General features: G+C 50.3%; 1 protein-coding gene across 4 annotated transcripts in view; it reads left to right on the forward strand.

Annotated features, from left to right (window-relative positions):
• cyfip2 (cytoplasmic FMR1 interacting protein 2) overlaps nucleotides 1-20338 on the forward strand; it is a 146926-nt gene that overhangs the window by 78069 nt on the left and 48519 nt on the right. For all 4 annotated transcript variants that reach the window (XM_059650574.1, XM_059650577.1, XM_059650576.1 and 1 more), the window contains exons 10-15: nucleotides 74-165; nucleotides 9428-9545; nucleotides 10902-11021; nucleotides 13450-13575; nucleotides 14621-14787; nucleotides 17787-17934. In XM_059650574.1, coding sequence (XP_059506557.1) covers nucleotides 74-165; nucleotides 9428-9545; nucleotides 10902-11021; nucleotides 13450-13575; nucleotides 14621-14787; nucleotides 17787-17934 — 771 coding nt within the window. The remainder of the gene's footprint in view (nucleotides 1-73; nucleotides 166-9427; nucleotides 9546-10901; nucleotides 11022-13449; nucleotides 13576-14620; nucleotides 14788-17786; nucleotides 17935-20338) is intronic.

Here is a 20338-nt window from a genome sequence, read left to right on the forward strand (position 1 = left end):
TGTGTTTTAGCCTGTGAGTTATGGATGAATTATAAATTGTGATTGATGTCTTCTGTTTTGTGTTCTCTTGCAGCAGCTTCAAGTGGTGCCGTTGTTTGGGGATATGCAGATAGAATTGGCCAGATACATTAAGACCAGTGCTCACTATGAGGAGAACAAGTCCAAGTGAGTGCGAGCCGTAATGTAACCTGGGCCAGTCACAATCTGGAGCTGATGGGTGACCTTGGTAAACATTTGGCAGGAGGACTCCAAGAGAAGGAAGGCAGGTCGAAGGAAAGCCATGCTTGAGCTCCAAGAGCTTCTCACCTTCTGACAGTACTTTCCTGGTGGGAAGTTGCTAGGAGCTCAGCTGCGTCCGAGTTGTGACTGCCTTCCTTGTCTGTCCTGACTGGGAGATGTCGGAAGGAGATTCTCTTGAGATAAGCAGGTAGGTTACTGTGACCCACTGAGAATCAGCGGGGACAGGTACAAACTCTCCCTCGAGATGTTCTTCTCACTTTAACACCAGGTCAGTTCACATGAGGAAAAGCTGTTTAGCATCTAGCATCCCAGTGGTGAAGTGGAGTGAGGGGATGAGAGGGGTAAGTGCCGAGGGGTAACTGCATTGTTGGTGGGTCAGTACTGAGGGAGTGCTGCACTGTCAGAGGGTCAGTACTGAGGGAGTGCTACACTGTCAGAGGGTCAGTACTGAGGGAGTGCTGCACTGCCAGAGGGTCAGTACTGAGGGAGTGTCGCACTGTCAGAGGGTCAGTACTGAGGGGATCCTGCACTGTCAGAGGGTCAGTACTGAGGGGATCCTGCACTGTCAGAGGGTCAGTACTGTGGGAGTGCTGCACTGTCAGAGGGTCAGTACTGAGGGAGTGCCGCACTGTCAGAGGGTCAGTACTGAGGGAGTGCCGCACTGTCAGAGGGTCAGTACTGAGGGAGTGCTACACTGTCAGAGGGTCAGTACTGAGGGAGTGCTGCACTGCCAGAGGGTCAGTACTGAGGGAGTGCCGCACTGTCAGAGGGTCAGTACTGAGGGAGTGCTGCACTGTCAGAGGGTCAGTACTGAGGGAGTGCCGCACTGTCAGAGGGTCAGTACTGAGGGAGTGCTGCACTATCTGAGGGTCGGTGCTGAGGGAGCGCTGCACTATCTGAGGGTCGGTGCTGAGGGAGTGCCGCACTGTCGGAGGGTCGGTGCTGAGGGAGTGCCGCACTGTCAGAGGGTCAGTACTGAGGGAGTGCTGCACTGTCAGAGGGTCAGTACTGAGGGAGTGCCGCACTGTCAAAGGGTCAGTACTGAGGGAGTGCCGCACTGTCGGAGGGTCGGTGCTGAGGGAGTGCCGCACTGTCGGAGGGTCAGTACTGAGGGAGTGTCACACTGTCAGAGGGTCAGTACTGAGGGAGTGTCACACTGTCAGAGGGTCAGTACTGAGGGAGCGCCGCACTGTCAGAGGGTCAGTACTGAGGGAGTGCCGCACTGTCAGAGGGTCAGTACTGAGGGAGTGCCGCACTGTCAGAGGGTCAGTACTGAGGGAGTGCCGCACTGTCAGAGGGTCAGTACTGAGGGAGTGCCGCACTGTCGGAGGGTCGGTGCTGAGGGAGTGCCGCACTGTCAGAGGGTCAGTACTGAGGGAGTGCCGCACTGTCAGAGGGTCAGTACTGAGGGAGTGTCACACTGTCAGAGGGTCAGTACTGAGGGAGTGCCACACTGTCAGAGGGTCAGTACTGAGGGAGTGCCGCACTGTCAGAGGGTCAGTACTGAGGGAGTGCCGCACTGTCAGAGGGTCAGTACTGAGGGAGTGCCGCACTGTCGGAGGGTCGGTGCTGAGGGAGTGCCGCACTGTCAGAGGGTCAGTACTGAGGGAGTGCCGCACTGTCAGAGGGTCAGTACTGAGGGAGTGCCGCACTGTCAGAGGGTCAGTACTGAGGGAGCGCTGCACTTTCAGAGGGTCAGTACTGAGGGAGCGCTGCACTGTCAGAGGGTCAGTACTGAGGGAGTGCCGCACTGTCAAAGGGTCAGTACTGAGGGAGTGCCGCACTGTCGGAGGGTCGGTGCTGAGGGAGTGCCGCACTGTCGGAGGGTCAGTACTGAGGGAGTGTCACACTGTCAGAGGGTCAGTACTGAGGGAGTGTCACACTGTCAGAGGGTCAGTACTGAGGGAGCGCCGCACTGTCAGAGGGTCAGTACTGAGGGAGTGCCGCACTGTCAGAGGGTCAGTACTGAGGGAGTGCCGCACTGTCAGAGGGTCAGTACTGAGGGAGTGCCGCACTGTCAGAGGGTCAGTACTGAGGGAGTGCCGCACTGTCGGAGGGTCGGTGCTGAGGGAGTGCCGCACTGTCAGAGGGTCAGTACTGAGGGAGTGCCGCACTGTCAGAGGGTCAGTACTGAGGGAGTGTCACACTGTCAGAGGGTCAGTACTGAGGGAGTGCCACACTGTCAGAGGGTCAGTACTGAGGGAGTGCCGCACTGTCAGAGGGTCAGTACTGAGGGAGTGCCGCACTGTCAGAGGGTCAGTACTGAGGGAGTGCCGCACTGTCGGAGGGTCGGTGCTGAGGGAGTGCCGCACTGTCAGAGGGTCAGTACTGAGGGAGTGCCGCACTGTCAGAGGGTCAGTACTGAGGGAGTGCCGCACTGTCAGAGGGTCAGTACTGAGGGAGCGCTGCACTTTCAGAGGGTCAGTACTGAGGGAGCGCTGCACTGTCAGAGGGTCAGTACTGAGGGAGTGCCGCACTGTCAGAGGGTCAGTACTGAGGGAGTGCCGCACTGTCAGAGGGTCAGTACTGAGGGAGTGCCGCACTGTCAGAGGGTCAGTACTGAGGGAGTGCCACACTGTCAGAGGGTCAGTACTGAGGGAGCGCCGCACTGTCAGAGGGTCAGTACTGAGGGAGTGCCGCACTGTCAGAGGGTCAGTACTGAGGGAGTGCTGCACTGTCAGAGGGTCAGTACTGAGGGAGTGCCGCACTGTCGGAGGGTCGGTGCTGAGGGAGTGCCGCACTGTCGGAGGGTCAGTACTGAGGGAGTGTCACACTGTCAGAGGGTCAGTACTGAGGGAGTGCCGCACTGTCAGAGGGTCAGTACTGAGGGAGTGCCGCTCTGTCAGAGGGTCAGTACTGAGGGAGTGCCGCACTGTCAGAGGGTCAGTACTGAGGGAGTGCCGCTCTGTCAGAGGGTCAGTACTGAGGGAGTGCCGTACTGTCAGAGGGGCAGTACTGAGGGAGCACCGCACTCAGAGTCATAAAGTCATACAGCACAGTGTTGCGAGAGAGCTGCAATATCAAATTCTGAGTTCTTGCTTCTCAGACGAAACATTAGACATGCCAACAACATGACAAGGAGAGCAGTAGAGTTTACTGTCTTTTCCTGGATCAACGTTTATCTCTCAACTAACAGAGCACCTAAAAAAAGATGGATTATCTGGTCAGTTCTCCTTGCTGTTTGAAGGATTGCTGGGTTAGAAGTGGTTTTTGTGTTTCCTGCATTAAGGTAATGACAGTGCTTACTAAGTGCTTCAGTGTATTGAGAACACTTTAAAACCTCCTAGGTTGTGGAATTACTATGTAGATGCTGCTTCTCCTTCTGACACTGCTCAATCCCAGGGCTCTCGCTGGCTGCGTGTTAAATGGTTCCGGTTGCCTGGCCCCATTAATGTTTCGCTCTGTTGGGAGTCTCTTTTTGTGACATCTCTGTCTGTGGGAATGGTCATTGTTAGCTTCCCCTTGGCCCTTGCATTTCACTGTGTCCGCTCCTCGCTCACTGACGCCATGCTGAGCAGATGCTGGAGGGTGGAGATGTAACTGTGTGAACAGCAAAAGCATGTTCTTACCAGTGATCGGTCATACAGAGAGAGTGCCTTATTGGGCGAAATGTTGACTCAGCAAACCTCTTGAGAAAATTTTCAAAAGCTCCCCGGCATCTGAAAGCACAGGATGAAATAAAATCCCTCACAACACCAACCACCCCCGATTTGTTTAATCTCTTCTCACAACTCTTCCCTTTCGTTCAACCATTCATTGACCCTAAGGAGCCAGAAGTAGGCCAGTCAGCCCATCGAGTCTGCTCCAGCATGCAATGAGCTCATGGCTGATCTGATAATCCTCCACTCCACTTTGCTGCCTTTTCTCTGTGCAGCTTGATTCCCTCGCTGATTGATTAAAAATTGCCAGACTCAGCGTTGAATAGACTCAATGACCCAGCGTCGAGAGCCCTCTGCAGTGAAGTATTCCACAGGCACACTCCCCTCAGAAGAAATTCCTCCTCACCTCTGTTTAAAATGTGCAGACTCTGCATTCTGAGGTTATGCCCTCTGTTTGAACTTAGTTCGAACTTCCTTCAATAATGGTCTTTGATTCGAGACACACAGGAAAATATTACTTCGTGCCACCTGAAGGGGCTGAGACTGCATTGTGTGACTCTGCATCCAGTGGTGAATGGGCCTGCATTTTAGGGGATTGTCCTGCATTTAATGGTTTGTCTGAGGCCCTTATACAGGACACAAGGTATCCCTCAGTCAAGGATGAAGGCCTGACGGAGACTGAGCCTGGGAGAGTTGAGTGATTCACGTGGCCCAGTGAGTTTGAGAGTCAATTAGCAGAGAGAGACCATAATATTGTGATTCCCTAAGATAAGTTTCTAGAGCCATTTTCCCCACCTCCAGTTCACTCGATCACCCAGTATCAGTCTGGATCTGAGCCAGTGGGGATCCTTTATGATTAGAGTTTATTGTACTACTCAGTTACAGCTCACCGAAATCCCATCTGCTCTCCCTTTACATCTGTCCTTGTCGATTAATTAATCCATTAACCCCATTACTGACTCAATTACTTGGTACATTAATAAGCAACCCCACTTATCCACCCTCTCGACTTCCCTGAAGTTCACCAGCAGACCCCTCCCCCTGCTCTGCCACAGTAGCGTCTGTTATTTCATTTCATATTTCTGTGGATCTTGGGGAGCTGTTGAAGTGATCATATCCGGTGATCTCTCCCCCTCCACTTCCAAGCTAATAGTTACCCAACCCCACACAGCTCATTTCTACCTCTTGCCAAAAATCCACAAGCAGGACTCTCCAGGCAGACCCTGAGATAAGACACTGTGAAGCTGGATGAAAACAGCAGGCCCAGCAGCATCGGAGGAGCAGGGAAGTTGGCGTTTCGGGTCGAGACCCTTCTTAAGACCCTTGTCCAGGCAGATCCATTGTTTCAGCCTGCTTCATGCCCCACAGAACTCATCTCTTCCTACCTTGACTCAGTCTTCTCCTCACGGTCCAGTCCCTACCCACATACATCCATGATTCAACTGACACCTTACGCTGGTTTCAAAGCTTCTGGTTTACCAGCTCCAGCCACCTCCTCTTTACCATCGATGTGCAATCCCTTTACACATCCGTCCTCCACCAGGAGGGCCTCAGGGCTCTCCGCTTCTTCCTGGAGCAAAGACCTGAACCATCCCCACCCACCACCACCCTCTTCCACTTGGCCGAGCTTGTCCTCACCCTCAACAACTTCTCTTTCAACTCCTCTCATTTTCTTCAGGTGAGAGGGGTTGCCATGAGCACCCACAATAGGCCCGAGTTATGCCTGTCTCTTCTTGGGGTATGCGGAACATTCCTTGTTCCAGTTCTATTCTGGCCCCCACCCACAACTCATTCTTCGATACATCGATGATATCATCGGTGCTGCTTCCCTCTCTCATCTGGAATTGGAAAACTTCATCAATTTCACCTCCAATTTCCGCCCTGCCCTCACTTCCACCTGGTCTATCTCTGACTCCTCCCTTCCCTTCCTCAACATTTCTGCTTCTATTTCTGGGGATAGACTGGCCACTAATATCAATTACAAACCCATTGACTCCCACAGCTACCTGCACTATACATCCTCACATCCCACTTCCTGTAAAGACTCCATCTCATTCTCTCAGTTCCTCTGTCTCTGTCATACGTGTCCAGATGAGGCCAATTTTGACAAGGGAACCTCTGAAATGTCTACATTCTTCCTCACCCGAGGATTCCCCAGCTCCGTTGTTGGCAGGGCCCTCAGACAGGTCCGACCCATCTCCCGCACTGCTGCCCTCGTGCCTTCTCTTCCCTCCAGCAACAGTGACAGGTTTCCCCTTATCCTCACCTACCGTCCCACCAGCATCCACATCCAGAAGATCATCAGACGCCATTTCTGCCACCTCTCCCCTCCTTTGTCTGCCTTCCACAGGGACCGTTCCCTCTGGGAAACCCTGGTCCACACTTCCTTCACCCCCAACACCTCCCCACAGCCTTACAGCACCTTCCTCTGTAACTGGCAAAGGTGTAACACCTGCCCATTTACCTCCCCCCTCCCCAGTATCCCAGGGCCCAAACATACCTTCCAGGTGAAGCAGCACTTCACCTCCAGTTGCCAGAATCTAGTCTACTGCATGCGCTGCTCGCAATGTGGTCTCCTCTACACTGGGGAAACGAAGCGTAGATTTGGCGACCACTTTGCAGAACACGTACATTCTCCTCACAAGAAAGACCCAAAACTACCTCTTGCCTGCCACTTCAACGCACCACCCTGCTCCCTGGCCAACATCTCTCTCTCTGGCTTGCTACAGTGTTCCAGTGAAGCCCAGCACAAGCTGGAGGAACAACACCTCATTTTCCGCTTGGGGACCCTACACCCCTCCGGACTCAATATTGAGTTCAATAATGTTTACGGCCGAAACTCTCCCATGTCCCAACCCCGGTCAGTAACAGTCCCCATTAACAACTACTCACCCTCCCAGCCTGATCGTTAGCAACTCCTTTGTCTGTCCAACTGTCTCTCTCTTCGGGCTCTATCCTATCATTTACTCCCTACCCCACCCACCTCCCTATTTTCTGCATATAAACCGACGTTTTCCCAGCCACCATCAGTTCTGAGGAAGGGTCACCGGACCTGAAACATTAACTCTGCTCCTTCACAGATGCTGCCAGACCTGCTGAGCTTTTCCAGCAACTTTGTTTTTGTTCCTGATTATATCAGTGGATCGGTGATCCAGAGGCCCAGGCTGATGCTCCAGTTCAGCTCCCCCCACTGCAGGCGGTAGAATTTCAATCAAATGAATCACGTCCCAATGCAAAACCGTCTCTTATAAAACCATCATGGAATATCATAAGGAGTTACCTGGTTTACTTATGTCAGTTTGTGAAGGAAATCTGCTACCTTTACCCAGTCAGGCCAATATGTGACTCCAGACCCACAGCAATGTTGTTGATTCTTAACTGTCCTCTGAAATGGCCGAGCAGGCCATTCACTCCAAGGTTAACTAGGGGTGCGCAAAATCCCTGGCCTTAGCAGTGACACCCACGTTCCATAGGAACGACGCAAACCCTTCCTCTTGCAGATCGACAATTCAGCAAGCAGTCATTCTTGCTATTTTATTCGGAATGCATACCTCTGACAAAACAGGGCTCTTGTTACAGAGAGCAGTGTTTGAGAGAAGTCTGCAAGTATTCAGTTCTGGTCGCCACATTACAGGGAGGATGTGGAAGCTCTGCAGAGGGCGCAGAATTGGCTTACCAGGATGCTGACTGGATTAGAGGGTATGAGCTATATAAGGAGAAGCTAGGAAAAAAAAACTTGGAACAAAAGCAGATGTTGCTGGAAAAGCTTAGCAGGCCTGGTAGCATCTGTGAAGAAAAAAGTCGGAATTAACGTTTCAGGTCTGGTGACCCTTCCTCAAAACTACTAGAAAAACTCGGGCTGTTTTCTCTGGAGCGGCAGGGGATGAGGGGAGAATTGATGGAAGTCTATAACATTTTGAGATGCATAGATAGGGTTGACAGTCCAAATTGTTTTCCCAGCATTTTAATGGTGAGGTGGGTGGGGACATTCAAAGGAGATGTGAGGAGCAAGATAATAAAGTGTGAAGCTGGATGAACACTGCAGGCCAAGCAGCATCTCAGGTGCTCCTGAGATGCTGCTTGGCCTGCTGTGTTCATCCAGCTTCACACTTTATTATCTTGGATTCTCCAGCATCTGCAGTTCCCATTATCACTGATGTGAGGAGCAAGTATTTTTAGAGAGAGTGGTAGGAGTCTAGAGTAGCTATGAGTGGTGGTGGAGACAGATCCACCACTCACGACGGGTTACTTCTCTTGAGTGTGACTTCTGGGGGCCGGAACTATCCCTTTGATGATGGATTTGGGAAACCCAAGTAATTTGCTGTTTTGTTCATTAAGTTACCATTCCAATTTCTGTTGCAAATCATTTGGACAGTTATAAATTTGTTGTAAAAATGAGCGAATTCTGTCAGGCAGTGAAATACCACAGATCTCCATTTTCTATTTGAAGAGATGCCTCGATGAATTTCAGAGCCAGGACCCAGGCCAATTTTACTAACACTGTCGAAAATTGGTTGATGATCAAAGCAAACATTCCTGGAGCTCAGTTTAAGGGTAACCTATTCGAAATGAAAATCGAGAAACTGAACTGAACCTAGTGGGGTACCGGACCTGAAACATTAACCCTGTTTTTTCTCCTTCACAGATGCTGCCAGGCCTGCTGAGCTTTTCCAGCAACTTTGTTTTTGTTTGTGGTATTATCATTGGACTGTTAAACCGGAAACCCAGATAATGTTCCGGGCCCCGAGTTCGAATCCTGTCACGGCAGACGGTGGAATTTGAATTCAATAAATATCTGGAATTAAGAGCCTAACAATGACCACAAAGCCATTGCTAATTGTCAGAAAAACCCATCTGGTTCACTAATGCCATTTAGGGAAGGAGATTGCCATCCTTACCTAGTTTGTCCTACATGTAACTCCAGACCCACAGCAATATTAGTGACTCTTAACTGCCCTCTGGGCAATTAGGGATGGACAATAAATACTGGCCTGGCCAGCAATGCCCTCATCCTGTGACTGAGTAAATAAAACCTGGGTTCCTCTGCTACCAAAACCCTTATTCGAACCTTATTGCCTTGAGCCCTAACGATTCGACCACACTCCCAGCTTTTCTTCCACATTCCATGATCTGTAACACTCGAGACCATCCAAACCTCAGCTCCCTCGCCATCTGACCTTGTACTAAATTTACTTTCTCCAATCACTCCCCATCCTCTCTCCAAGCTCCTTGACCTACATTGGACTTTATTTGGTTTTAAAGTTCTGCACCTTGATTCCGAGTCCCTCCACAGCCTCCTCTCTTCCTATCATTGGGATCAAATCTACTGATACTGCCATCTCAAAATTTGCTCCTAGCCCAGTGGCACCTCAATCAGGAGCTGGTCTATAGTCAGTACCCACCCTCTCTCTCCCCTCCCCCTTCTCCCCCAGCCCCGCTCTCTCTCCACCCCCTCTCTTTCTGCCCCACCTCTCTCCCACCCTCCACACTCTCTCTCTCCTCAAATCTCTTTTCCTCCTCTCTCACTCCCTTCCTCCCTCCCCTCTCTCTCCCTCTCTCCTTCTCACACGCTCCATCTCTCTGTGCAGGTGGACATGTACGCAGAGCAGCAGTAGCCCTCAGTACAACATTTGTGAGCAGATGGTGCAGATTCGGGACGACCACATCCGCTTCATTTCTGAGCTCGCACGTTATAGTAACAGTGAGGTGAGTGCCTGATGGGAGCGGGCGTGGACTGGGGACCATCAATTCCTGTCTTTGAGTTGTCTCGTGAGGCCGCTCGGCCCATCGTGCCATTGATAGATCTGTCCCGTTCGTCCCTGCCCTTTCGTCACCAGCTGTACAGATGGAGCCTGTGTGCTGAATGGCCACCTCCTGTGCTGACATGTCTGCATTCACCCTTCTTGTGGCGAGTGTTCAATCACTCCTGTATGGAACGACACTGCTTTAAACCTCTGTCTACACAGCTCATGCCAGATCACAATGCATAGTGTAATGGAGAATAAATGCTCCCATTTATCTTAACTCCCCTGTTACTGACCTGCCCGCCAGTTGCTGCCGATTTAGAGTTTTATCAAAACTCATGAACGATTGATTTTAAACCTTTACTTCCTCTTCGACCAGATAAACCTCAGGTTTCTTTGTTTCAACATTTGTTACTGTTTACATGGAGGTTGTGCACATCCAAGTTTTTCATGTACCTCAAAGCTTTATGGCACAAACAAAAGTTTTATGTAGCTTTAGAGAGAACAAGCTTCTGATCAACTGTGCCCTACAGATAATTTCTAATTGAAAAGTTAAATATTCACTCACCCACTATGTATGGCTTACATTCGAAGTTAGTACACTTGACTACATTGTCCAATCACTTTCAAACTAATAACATAATATCCAACCACACGTCCACACTTTCTGGTCGTTACTGGTCGTTACTATGTTTTTGTGATACATGTCTATACTGTTCATTTTCCCTTTGTCCCTTCATCGTTTTATTGTCAATATCACCATTTAATCACTTGGAACGTTGTCTGCTAAAAATGGAACTTTCCCCTGCCCACCCAGTCCTTTATCCCTGGGCCATTCCCTTAAACCTGGCTGTCTTTCCCAAAACGTGGAGTCAGCGCTGGTTCCAGTGGCGGCCTGGCCAGTGTTGCACTCAGGATTCCCTTCATCAGGAGACAACGGTGGCTCAGTGGTTCGCACTGCTGCCTCACAGCACCAGGGACCCAGGTTCGCTCCCAGCCTCGGGCACCCGTCTGCGTGGCATTTGCACATTCTCCCCCCACCATCTGCGTGGGTTTGCTCCAGTTCCCTCCCACAGTGCAAAGATGTGCAGGCTCGGAGGACTGGCCATGCTAAATGCAAGGTTACAGGGATAAGGTGGGATGTTCATTGGGGAATCGATGGGCCGAACGGTCTCTGTGTAGGGATTCTAAAAGATTTTCATTCAGCTCTTTAACCTGAGCTGATGAGGAAGTGTTTGGGGCAGTGCAGGGGAAGGTTGCAGTTTCTCTTGACCCCTGGCTCCCTGCTCGTGACGGACCCTGGAGTCTTTCTGTGCAGGTTGTTACCGGATCAGGCCTGGACAGCCAGAAGTCGGATGAGGAATACCGAGAGCTGTTTGATTTGGCGCTGCGAGGACTGCAGCTTCTCTCCAAGTGGAGTACGCACGTCATGGAAGTGGTGAGAGCTAAATGATATTATAATATTAATGTGTTCACTGTGTAGGGGGGTGGGGGGGGGTGTGAGAGAGAGGCCTTGTGGTATTATCGCTCGACTGTAATTCCAGAAACCCAGATAATATTCTCGGACAGAGGTTGGAATTTGAATCCGTGTTCTTAAAAAATCTGGAAGTAAGAGTGTAATGAATCTCATGAAAAAACCCATCTGGTTCACTAATGCCCCTTCGGAAGGGAAACTGCCATCCTTACCTGGTCTGGCCTACATGTGACTCCAGACCCACAGAAATGTGGTTGACTCTTAACTGCCCCCTGGGCAATTAAGGATGGGCAGTAAATGCTGCCGGGCCAGCAATGCCCTCATCCTGTGACTGAACTTTCAAAAGACCTTCACTGGGTCTGCTGTGTTTGGAAGTTTCCAGCCCATTCACCCAGCTGACCCAAGCTCAATGTCAGTACTGCAAATACACACAGGGTGTTTTCTACCAAAACTCTGTCCCCTCCATATCTGTCACCCCCAGCTCCTCACTTCTCCACAATCCTATCCATTCTTGAGTGTGGAGGGATTGAAACTGGGAGCAGGAATAGGCCATTCAGTTCATCAAACTGACTCTACCGTTCATTGTGACTGATTGTCTATCTCACTGCCATATTCCTGCTTTCTCTCCAAAATCCCGAGATGCCATGATGGTTGGTTGGCTCCCCGAGCTGGTTCGTTGTTCCGTAGACGTTTCATTACCCTGCTGGATAACATCATGAGTGCAGCCTCCGATGCAGCGCCATTGTGTTTCCTGGTTTTTAAACACTGGAGTCCGTTGAGCTGGATTACCTCACTTCTCGTTCTCCTTCGCAATGGAGTGTATTTGGGGTCGAGCTCTATGTGTTTATTAATGACTTTCTTCGTGGTGTGCCAGGATCCTTCCAGGATCTTGGTGTTGCCTGGGACAAGCAAAGCAGAGGCAAGCACTGGAATTCCTAGAGACCTGGTTCTCCACAAAGAAAACCATCAACAAACCACATGGAGCTCGATCCCGTATACACTTCGCTGCAACGGAAAACCGGAAATGAGGAAATCCAGCTCAACGGACCCCAGAGTTTAAAAACCAGGAGAACACAACGCCGCTTCATCGGAGGCTGCACTGATGATGATACGCAGCGGGGTAGTGAAACGTCGACACAACAATGAACCAGCTCGACCAGCATCGACAACATCCACAACCCGAGCTACAAATCTCCTCCAAAACCCCATGATGCCTCTCATATTGAAAAATCTATCTATCACCTTGAATACGGTCTCCCACAGCCTCCTGTTGGAGAGAATTCCACAGGGTGACCACCCTTTGAGTGAAGAGATGCTTCCTCACCTTCGCCCTAAGTGATCTACCTCGTACCCTGAGACTGTGTCCCTGCTTCGAGACTCCTCTCCCAGAGGAAACGCCTTCTCTGTATCTGGTCTGTACGGCCCTGTGAGAATTTTACACCTTTCAATCAGATCCCATCCTATCCTTCTAAACTCCAGTGAATACAGACCAGTCCCCTCCTCTTAACAGATTTCTGCCATTCCCAGTATCAGCCCAGTGAACTTCACTCTACGACAAGTCTATCTTTTCCAAGGGAAAGGGAGCAAAACTGCACAGAATACTCCATGAGTGATTTAACTGAGGTCCTGTATAACTGCAGTAAGATGTGTCTACTCCTGACCTCAAATCAAACCTTGCGATGAAGGCCCATTGACTATTTGCCTTCCTCATACATCCCTGGCTAGGCCAGCGATGATTTTTCCTCCTGAGGTCCTCTGAGTGAGTTGACTCCTCAAAGTGCTGCAGGCCTCCCGGTCTGAGACATTGGTGCTGAAGAACCAGCTGACAATGCCCCAGTCAGGAATGTGAGAGACTGGGAGATGGCAGTATTCACCCTCAGGTCAGTGGACATTCTGGTTCATTCACAGGGGCATGGGCCTCGTTGTGAGGGCTGGCATTTAATGCCCATCCCTAATTGCCCTTGATTAAATGGGGCAGTTTGCTACAGCATCGCAGAGGGGCAGCTGAGAGTCATCTGTGAGGCTGGAGTCACTTGTGGGCCAGACTGGGTAAGGATGGCAGATTTCCTTCCTTAAAGGGATCAAATGACTTCCTTTGGAACAGTTGATCCTGGTTGTCATGATTGTCACCATTGGGAATAGCTATAAAGTCTGGATTTATGAATTACAATTCAATTAAATTTTAGGCCCTATCCATGGGTCATAAGCTGGGCGTCTGGATTAATGACATTCCCATGATGTCAATCTAAGGAAACAATGGAAGGATGTTTTCCCAAGACAAGGGAATGCATACGGACCTTGACAGTATAACCCACACCCCTGTCCGGGGAATGTAGGAGGGGAAAGTCTGTTTGAATGCTCACCTCTAACACACACGCTCTGTTTCGAACAGTATTCCTGGAAGTTGGTTCATCCCACCGATAAATTCTGTAATAAGGATTGTCCGGGCACAGCGGAAGAGTACGAGCGAGCGACTCGCTATAACTACACGAGTGAGGAGAAATTTGCACTGGTTGAGGTAACTCGCCCTGATTGAGTGAGTGCCTAGGGGTTTGTAGCAATCCAGCAGGTTCCCACCTCCTCAATCATTACTGAGGGCTCAGCCCTGAGTTCAAGTCCAAGCTTCTAGCTCCACTTCAATAATTCCACTACATAATCCAGGCTGATGTTCACAATCTAATACTGAGGGAGTGCAACACTGTCAGAAGGTCAGTACTGAGGGAGTGCCGCACTGTCAGAGGGTCAGTACTGAGGGAGTGCTGCATTGTCAGAGGGTCAGTACTGAGGGAGTGCCGCACTGTCAGAGGGTCAGTACTGAGGGAGTGCCGCACTGTCAGAGGGTCAGTACTGAGGGAGTGCCGCACTGACAGAGGGTCAGTACTGAGGGAGTACCACACTGTCAGAGGGTCAGTACTGAGGGAGCATCAGTACTGAGGGAGTGCCGCACTGTCAGAGGGTCAGTACTGAGGGAGTGCCGCACTGTCAGAGGGTCAGTACTGAGGGAGTGCCGCACTGTCAGAGGGTCAGTACTGAGGGAGTGCCGCACTGTCAGTGGGTCAGTACTGAGGGAGTGCCGCACTGTCAGAGGGTCAGTACTGAGGGAGTGCCGCACTGTCAGAGGGTCAGTACTGAGGGAGTGCCACACTGTCAAAGGGTCAGTACTGAGGGAGTGCCGCACTGTCAGAGGGTCAGTGCTGAGGGAGTGCCGCACTGTCAGAGGGTCAGTGCTGAGGGAGTGCTGCACTGTCAGAGGGTCAGTACTGAGGGAGTGCCACACTGTCAAAGGGTCAGTACTGAGGGAGTGCCGCACTGTCAGAGGGTCAGTGCTGAGGGAGTGCCGCACTGTCAGAGGGTCAGTGCTGAGGGAGTGCTGAGGGGTGTTAGCTGAGGGGTGAAATGAAATTGTGAGGAGATATATTCTCCCTCTCCAGTGATGAAGAGGTTTTCGCTCCCTGCCCTCTCTCTGTGTCTCATGTTCAGTATGCGCCGGGTGAGTGCAGGGAGCCCGGACTCCCTCCGGTTTGGGACATTCACTGTACTATCCCACTGCCTTCTCCCTGCAGGTGATCGCAATGATTAAAGGGCTACAGGTGCTGATGGGCCGAATGGAGAGTGTCTTTAACCAGGCCATTCGGAATACCATCTACGCAGCCCTGCAGGACTTCGCTCAGGTCACACTGAGAGAACCACTTCGACAGGCCACTCGCAAGAAGAAAAATGTCCTGATCAGGTACCAGGGGGTGAGGTTTGGGGTGTGGTGGTGGGCATGATGGTTGTCGATGTTGGGGGTGGGGGTATGTTTGGGAGATTAGTGCGGTAGGAGGTTTGGTGATGTGGGAAGGTGGGTGGGGGTGGATGTTTGGGCGGGTGTAGCATGTTTGGCGATGGGGCGGGTGGGGCGTGGTGGTGGGGGATGGGACAGTGGGGAGCAGGAGGGTTGGTGATGAGGGGGTGGGTTTAGGGTAGGGGTTGGGGGTGGGGTTTGGGGATGGGCGGGGTACGTGCAGGAGGGTTGGTGATGAAGGGAGGACGGTGGGGGGCAGGAGGATTGGTGATGAGGGGAGGGGGATGGGGTTCAGGAGAGTTGGTGATGATAGGAGGGTTTAGGTGATGGAGGGTTGGGGGGCATGTGGGTTGGCGATGAGGCGAGGGAGTTGGGGGATGGAGGTGTGGGGGGCAAATGTGTTGGCGATGAGGGGAGGGGATGGGGAGTGGGGGGGCTGGAGGATTGGCGATGAGGTGAAGGGGTGTAGTGGGAGTGCGGTTTAGGCAACAAGGGGGCTTGAGGTAGGGCTTTTGGTTCGGAGGCACAATAAGGGAATGACATGGGGAGGAAGCTGGAAAGCAGCAGGTCGGGATCGGGTGCAGGGGGCATGACAGAGTAAGGGTGGTTTGGGGTGAGAGAGGGGGCATAGAGGAAAGCAGAAAACAGTATGAAATGCAATGAGGAGGTGGGGACAGGACAGAGAGAGAGAGAGCGCCTGAGATCAGATCGGGAATAAAAGTTGGGAATCCCGGATGGAAAGGCTAGGATAAGAGATAAGACAGTGGAGAGAGGGGAGGAGTCCAGGAGTGGATGGAGAGGGGGTAGGAGGCAAATGAAAGGAGGAACAGAAGTTGCATCCTATTTATAACAGAGGCAAATTGGAGAGTCCTGGACCCACAGATTTTGGAAATGGCCCATCTTGCTTTCTCTTTGAACATGGAGCAGTATTACTCAGGAATGGGCCCTTTGGCCCACGATGTTGTACTGCACCTGATGCTAAAATAAACTAATCCCTTCTGCCTGCCCCTGGTCCATATCTCTCCAATCCTTGCACATTCATGTACTTATATAAAAGCCCCTTAAATACCCTTACCATGTCTGCCACACCCAACACCACCATCAGGCAGTGTGTTCCAGATCCCTACCACTCTGTGTGAAATAAATTTGTCCCTCACATCTCCCTTTGAACTATCCCCCTTTCACCTCAAATTCAGGTCACCCTAGTATTAGACAGTTAAACTCTGGGAGAAAGATTCTGACTATCAACACTATCTATGCATCTCATAATTTTACAGATTTCTATCAAGTCTCCCCTCTGCCTCTGCTGGTCCAGAGAAAGCAGTCTGAAATTTTCCAGCCTCTCCTTACAGCTCATACCCTCTAATCCAGGCAGCATCCTGGGAACCCTCTCTAAAGACAAGGAACACTAGTGAGTTTTGGGAAGATTTGTAGCTCAGGTTGAGGTTCTGGATGTGAGTTTGCTCGCTGAGCTGGAAGGTTAGTTTTCAGATGTTTCATCACCATTCCAGGTAACATTATCAGTGAGCTTCCGATGAAGCGCTGGTTTTATGTCCCGCTTTCTGTTTATCTGTTTAGGTTTCCTTGGGTTGGTGATGTCATTTCCTGTGTTGGTGATGTCATTTCCTGTTCTTTTTCTCAGAGGGTGGTAGATGGGCTCCAAATCAATGTGATGGAGTTCCAGTTGGAATGCCATGCCTCTAGGAATTCTCGTGCGTGTCTCTGTTTGGCTTGTCCTAGGATGGATGTGTTGTCCCAATCAAAGTGGTGCCCTTCCTCATCTGTATGTAAGGATACTAGTGATAGTGGGTCATGTCGTTTTGTGGCTAGTTGATGTTCATGTATCCTGGTGGCTAGCTTTCTGCCAGTTTGTCCAATGTAGTGTTTGTCACAGTTCTTGCAAGGTATTTTGTAGATGACGTTCGTTTTGCACTTTGATTGGGACAACACATCCTTCCTAGGACAAGCCAAACAGAGACACGCACGAGAATTCCTAGAGGCACGGCATTCCAACCGGAACTCCGTCAGCAAACACATTGATTTGGAGCCAATCTACCATCCTCTGAGAAAAAGAACAGGAAATGACACCATCAATGCAGGAAATGACATCACCAACCCAAGGAAACCTAAACAGATAAATAGAAAACGGGACATAACACCAGCGCTTCACCGGAGGCTCACTGATTATGTTACCTAGAATGGTGACGAAACATCTGAAAACGAACCTTCCAGCTCAGCGAGCAAACTCACATCCAGAACAAGGAACACTTTCTGTGTGTCACATTACAGAAAGGATGTGGACGCTTTACATAGAACATAGAACATTACAGCACAGTACAGGCCCTTCGGCCCTCGATGTTGTGCTGACCTGTCATACCGATCTCAAGCCCATCTAACCTACACTATTCCATGTACGCCCATATGCTTATCCAATGACGACTTAAATGTACCTAAAGTTGGCGAATCTACTACCGTTGCAGGCAAAGCGTTCCATTCTCTTACTACTCTGAGGTAGTTTCTTTACTCAGAGAGTATTAAGGGAATGGAACGCTTTGCCTGCAATGGTAGTAGATTTGCCAACTTTAGGTACATTTAAGTCGTCATTGGATAAGCATATGGACGTACATGGAATAGTTTAGGTTAGATGGGCTTGAGATCGGTATGACAGGTCCGCACAGCATCGAGGGCCGAAGGGCCTGTACTGTGCTGTAATGTTCTATGTTCTAATGTAAAGTGTCCACATCCTTTCTGTAATGTGACACACAGAAAGTGTTCCTTGTCTTTGATTTGTAATAACATTTCAGACCTTTAAGCAGAGTTAGGTTGGGCAAGTGCCAAAGAAGCTACATCTCGATCTTTTAAATTAAAACTGTTACTGCGTGCAGGACTTCGCAACTCCTCCCTCTGACTGGCTTGCTTGCCCCTCTTTGCTTTCCCATTCCCAGTGTACTTCAGGCGATCAGGAAGACCATCTGTGACTGGGAAAACGGTCGGGAACCTGCCAATGATCCCTGCCTGAAGGGGGACAAGGATCCGAAAGGGGGCTTTGACATTAAAGTGCCTCGCCGTGCAGTGGGACCATCAAGCACGCAGGTTTGTATCAATGTCTCTGTGTGAGCACCGTATTCCCGGTGCCAGGGCAACACGTGTACCCTCACGCTGGAGCCAATAGGCCATCGGCTCAGGTCTAACTCAGCTCATTTAAGCACAGAATTGAGGTTGGCATTCTGATACAGTGCTGAGGGAGTGCCACACTGTCAGAGGGTCAGTACTGAGAGAGTGCCGCACTGTCAGAGGGTCAGTACCGAGGGAGTGTGGCACTGTCAGAGGGTCAGTACCGAGGGAGTGTGGCACTGTCAGAGGGTCAGTACTGGGAGAGTGCCGCACTGTCAGAGGGTCAGTACTGAGGGAGTGCCGCACTGTCAGAGGGGCAGGACTGAGGGAGTGCCGCACTGTCAGAGGGGCAGTACTGAGGGAGTGCCGCACTGTCAGAGGGACAGTATGTGTCCTTTATGATATTTATGCCATTGATGATCATGTGTCCATGTTCCACAGACCCTTGAGAATACAAGTATTGTTTTCTGTATAAGAGTGAGTTCTACAATTATAAGGTTGTTGTGCTGTGATGGTAATCTTACTGGAATGGTAATCTAGAGTTGTCGCCCTGGAAACCATGGTTCCGGACCCATCAAAGCATGTGGTGAATTTTAAATTGGATGAACAAAATCTGCCATTTAAAACAGCTAATCTCTGTGATGGTCTGCATGCAGCCATTTTCAATAAAAAAAACCCCATCTGGTTCACATACCCCCACCTGGTCTGGCCTACGTGTGACTCCAGACCCACAGCAATGTGGCTCACTCTCGACTGCCCTCTGAAATATCCCCAGCAAGCCACTCAGATGAAGTGGAAATTTGGGATCAACAGCAACCCCTACATCCACCAAAAAAAATAAACAAATGTATATATCACGGATTTATTGTTGTCACATGTACTGAGAGACAGTGAAAAGTGTTGTTTTGCGTGCTATAGAGGCAGATCATACCATACAATGTGTATCGGGGTGGCAGAATACCGTGTTACAGCGGCAGAGAAGGTGCAGGGAGAGGTGAGCATTAGCAGTTGAGAGGTCCATTCAACAATCTGATAACAGCAGAGAAAAAGCTGATCTTGAATCTGTTCACACGTGCGATACAAACTTCCATATCTCCTGCCTGACAATAATCATGACTTTTGTTTGAATAATGTGGTGCTGAACTGATGCTGTGTTGGTCTTTCTCTGCTCCACTGAACAGATCCCAGGTGAGAAAATCAGGTTTCAGGCACAAATGGGAACAAGTTCTCTGGAGACAGAACTCCCAGATAGAAACCTCACTGTGACCGAGTAAATGGAGAGCAGGGCCAGTGGCAAATCGGGGGGACTATTGAATTCCTGATTATGGGTCTATATTGGTTTCGGTGTTCAGAGAGCGAAGCCATGTTATATCACAGAAACAGCCATTCAGCCCATTTCTGAAAAACTATCCTGGCTCTGTCTGAACCTCTGACTGTGACTCCATAAACTTTTGCAGAGGGTACCAGGATGTGGTGGAATTGCGAGTCTGAAGTTCAATCATCCCAGACAACGCATGCACAGGTCGATCGATCAGAACTCGGCCTGGATCCAAACATGAACCTTCATTCACGCTTCTGTGCCCTCATACCCTGGAGTAAGTCTGGGCCGTTGATTGCACAGGGCCACAGCGTGAGGGTCTCCTGTCCCATTTTTTAAATTCTTGGGAGATTTGCTACGGTTCCTTTTTCAATCTGTGGCTGTAACTCCCAGTGTCCTGTTGTGTAACCAGAGGGAGAAAGCAGCAAGCCTAACATCGAGAAATGTAAAGTGAAACAGAGAAACAGAAGGAACAATTTAATCTGCTTCTCCTTATTTACAAGCATATCATCAAATAAAGGAGAATTATGCAAGAATCCATTCTGTACTGCTGCATAGTTTAGCAAGGCGAATACCGCTCCAAATATCCTCTTGTCAAATTGACAATTGACACGGGCCTTTATAGATGCAGTTCCTGAGGGAGCCACCGAGTGGCAGCATCATTCCATGCCCTGAGCACTGATGTTAAACACCAGCTTCAGTCAAATTCGTCACCTGGTTAGGCAGATGCATTGGAATCTTCACCCCCTCTATTCCACTTCACCCTCCCCTCCTCCCAGGGCCCTGGCCCCAACCCCAGCTTCCGACCCCCTCAGCTGTTGGGTGAGATGTTAAACCAAGGTCACACCAGCCCTCTGAGTTAGATGTGAAAGATCCCACAGTGACTGTGTGAAGAAGATTCAGGAAGGTCTCCCTGGGATGCAGGACCAGCACCTCCAGAGACTTGTTGGATTTGTTGGCCATTGTCATGGTACCGTTTTCGGGGTCTTGCCAAGTGCCAACTGGTCCTGGCATTTTCTACATTGCAATGGTGTCAGTACTTCAGTACTTCATTGGCTGAAACAC

This window comes from Stegostoma tigrinum, chromosome 13 (assembly GCF_030684315.1).
Source record: "Stegostoma tigrinum isolate sSteTig4 chromosome 13, sSteTig4.hap1, whole genome shotgun sequence".
Taxonomy (NCBI): domain Eukaryota; kingdom Metazoa; phylum Chordata; class Chondrichthyes; order Orectolobiformes; family Stegostomatidae; genus Stegostoma; species Stegostoma tigrinum.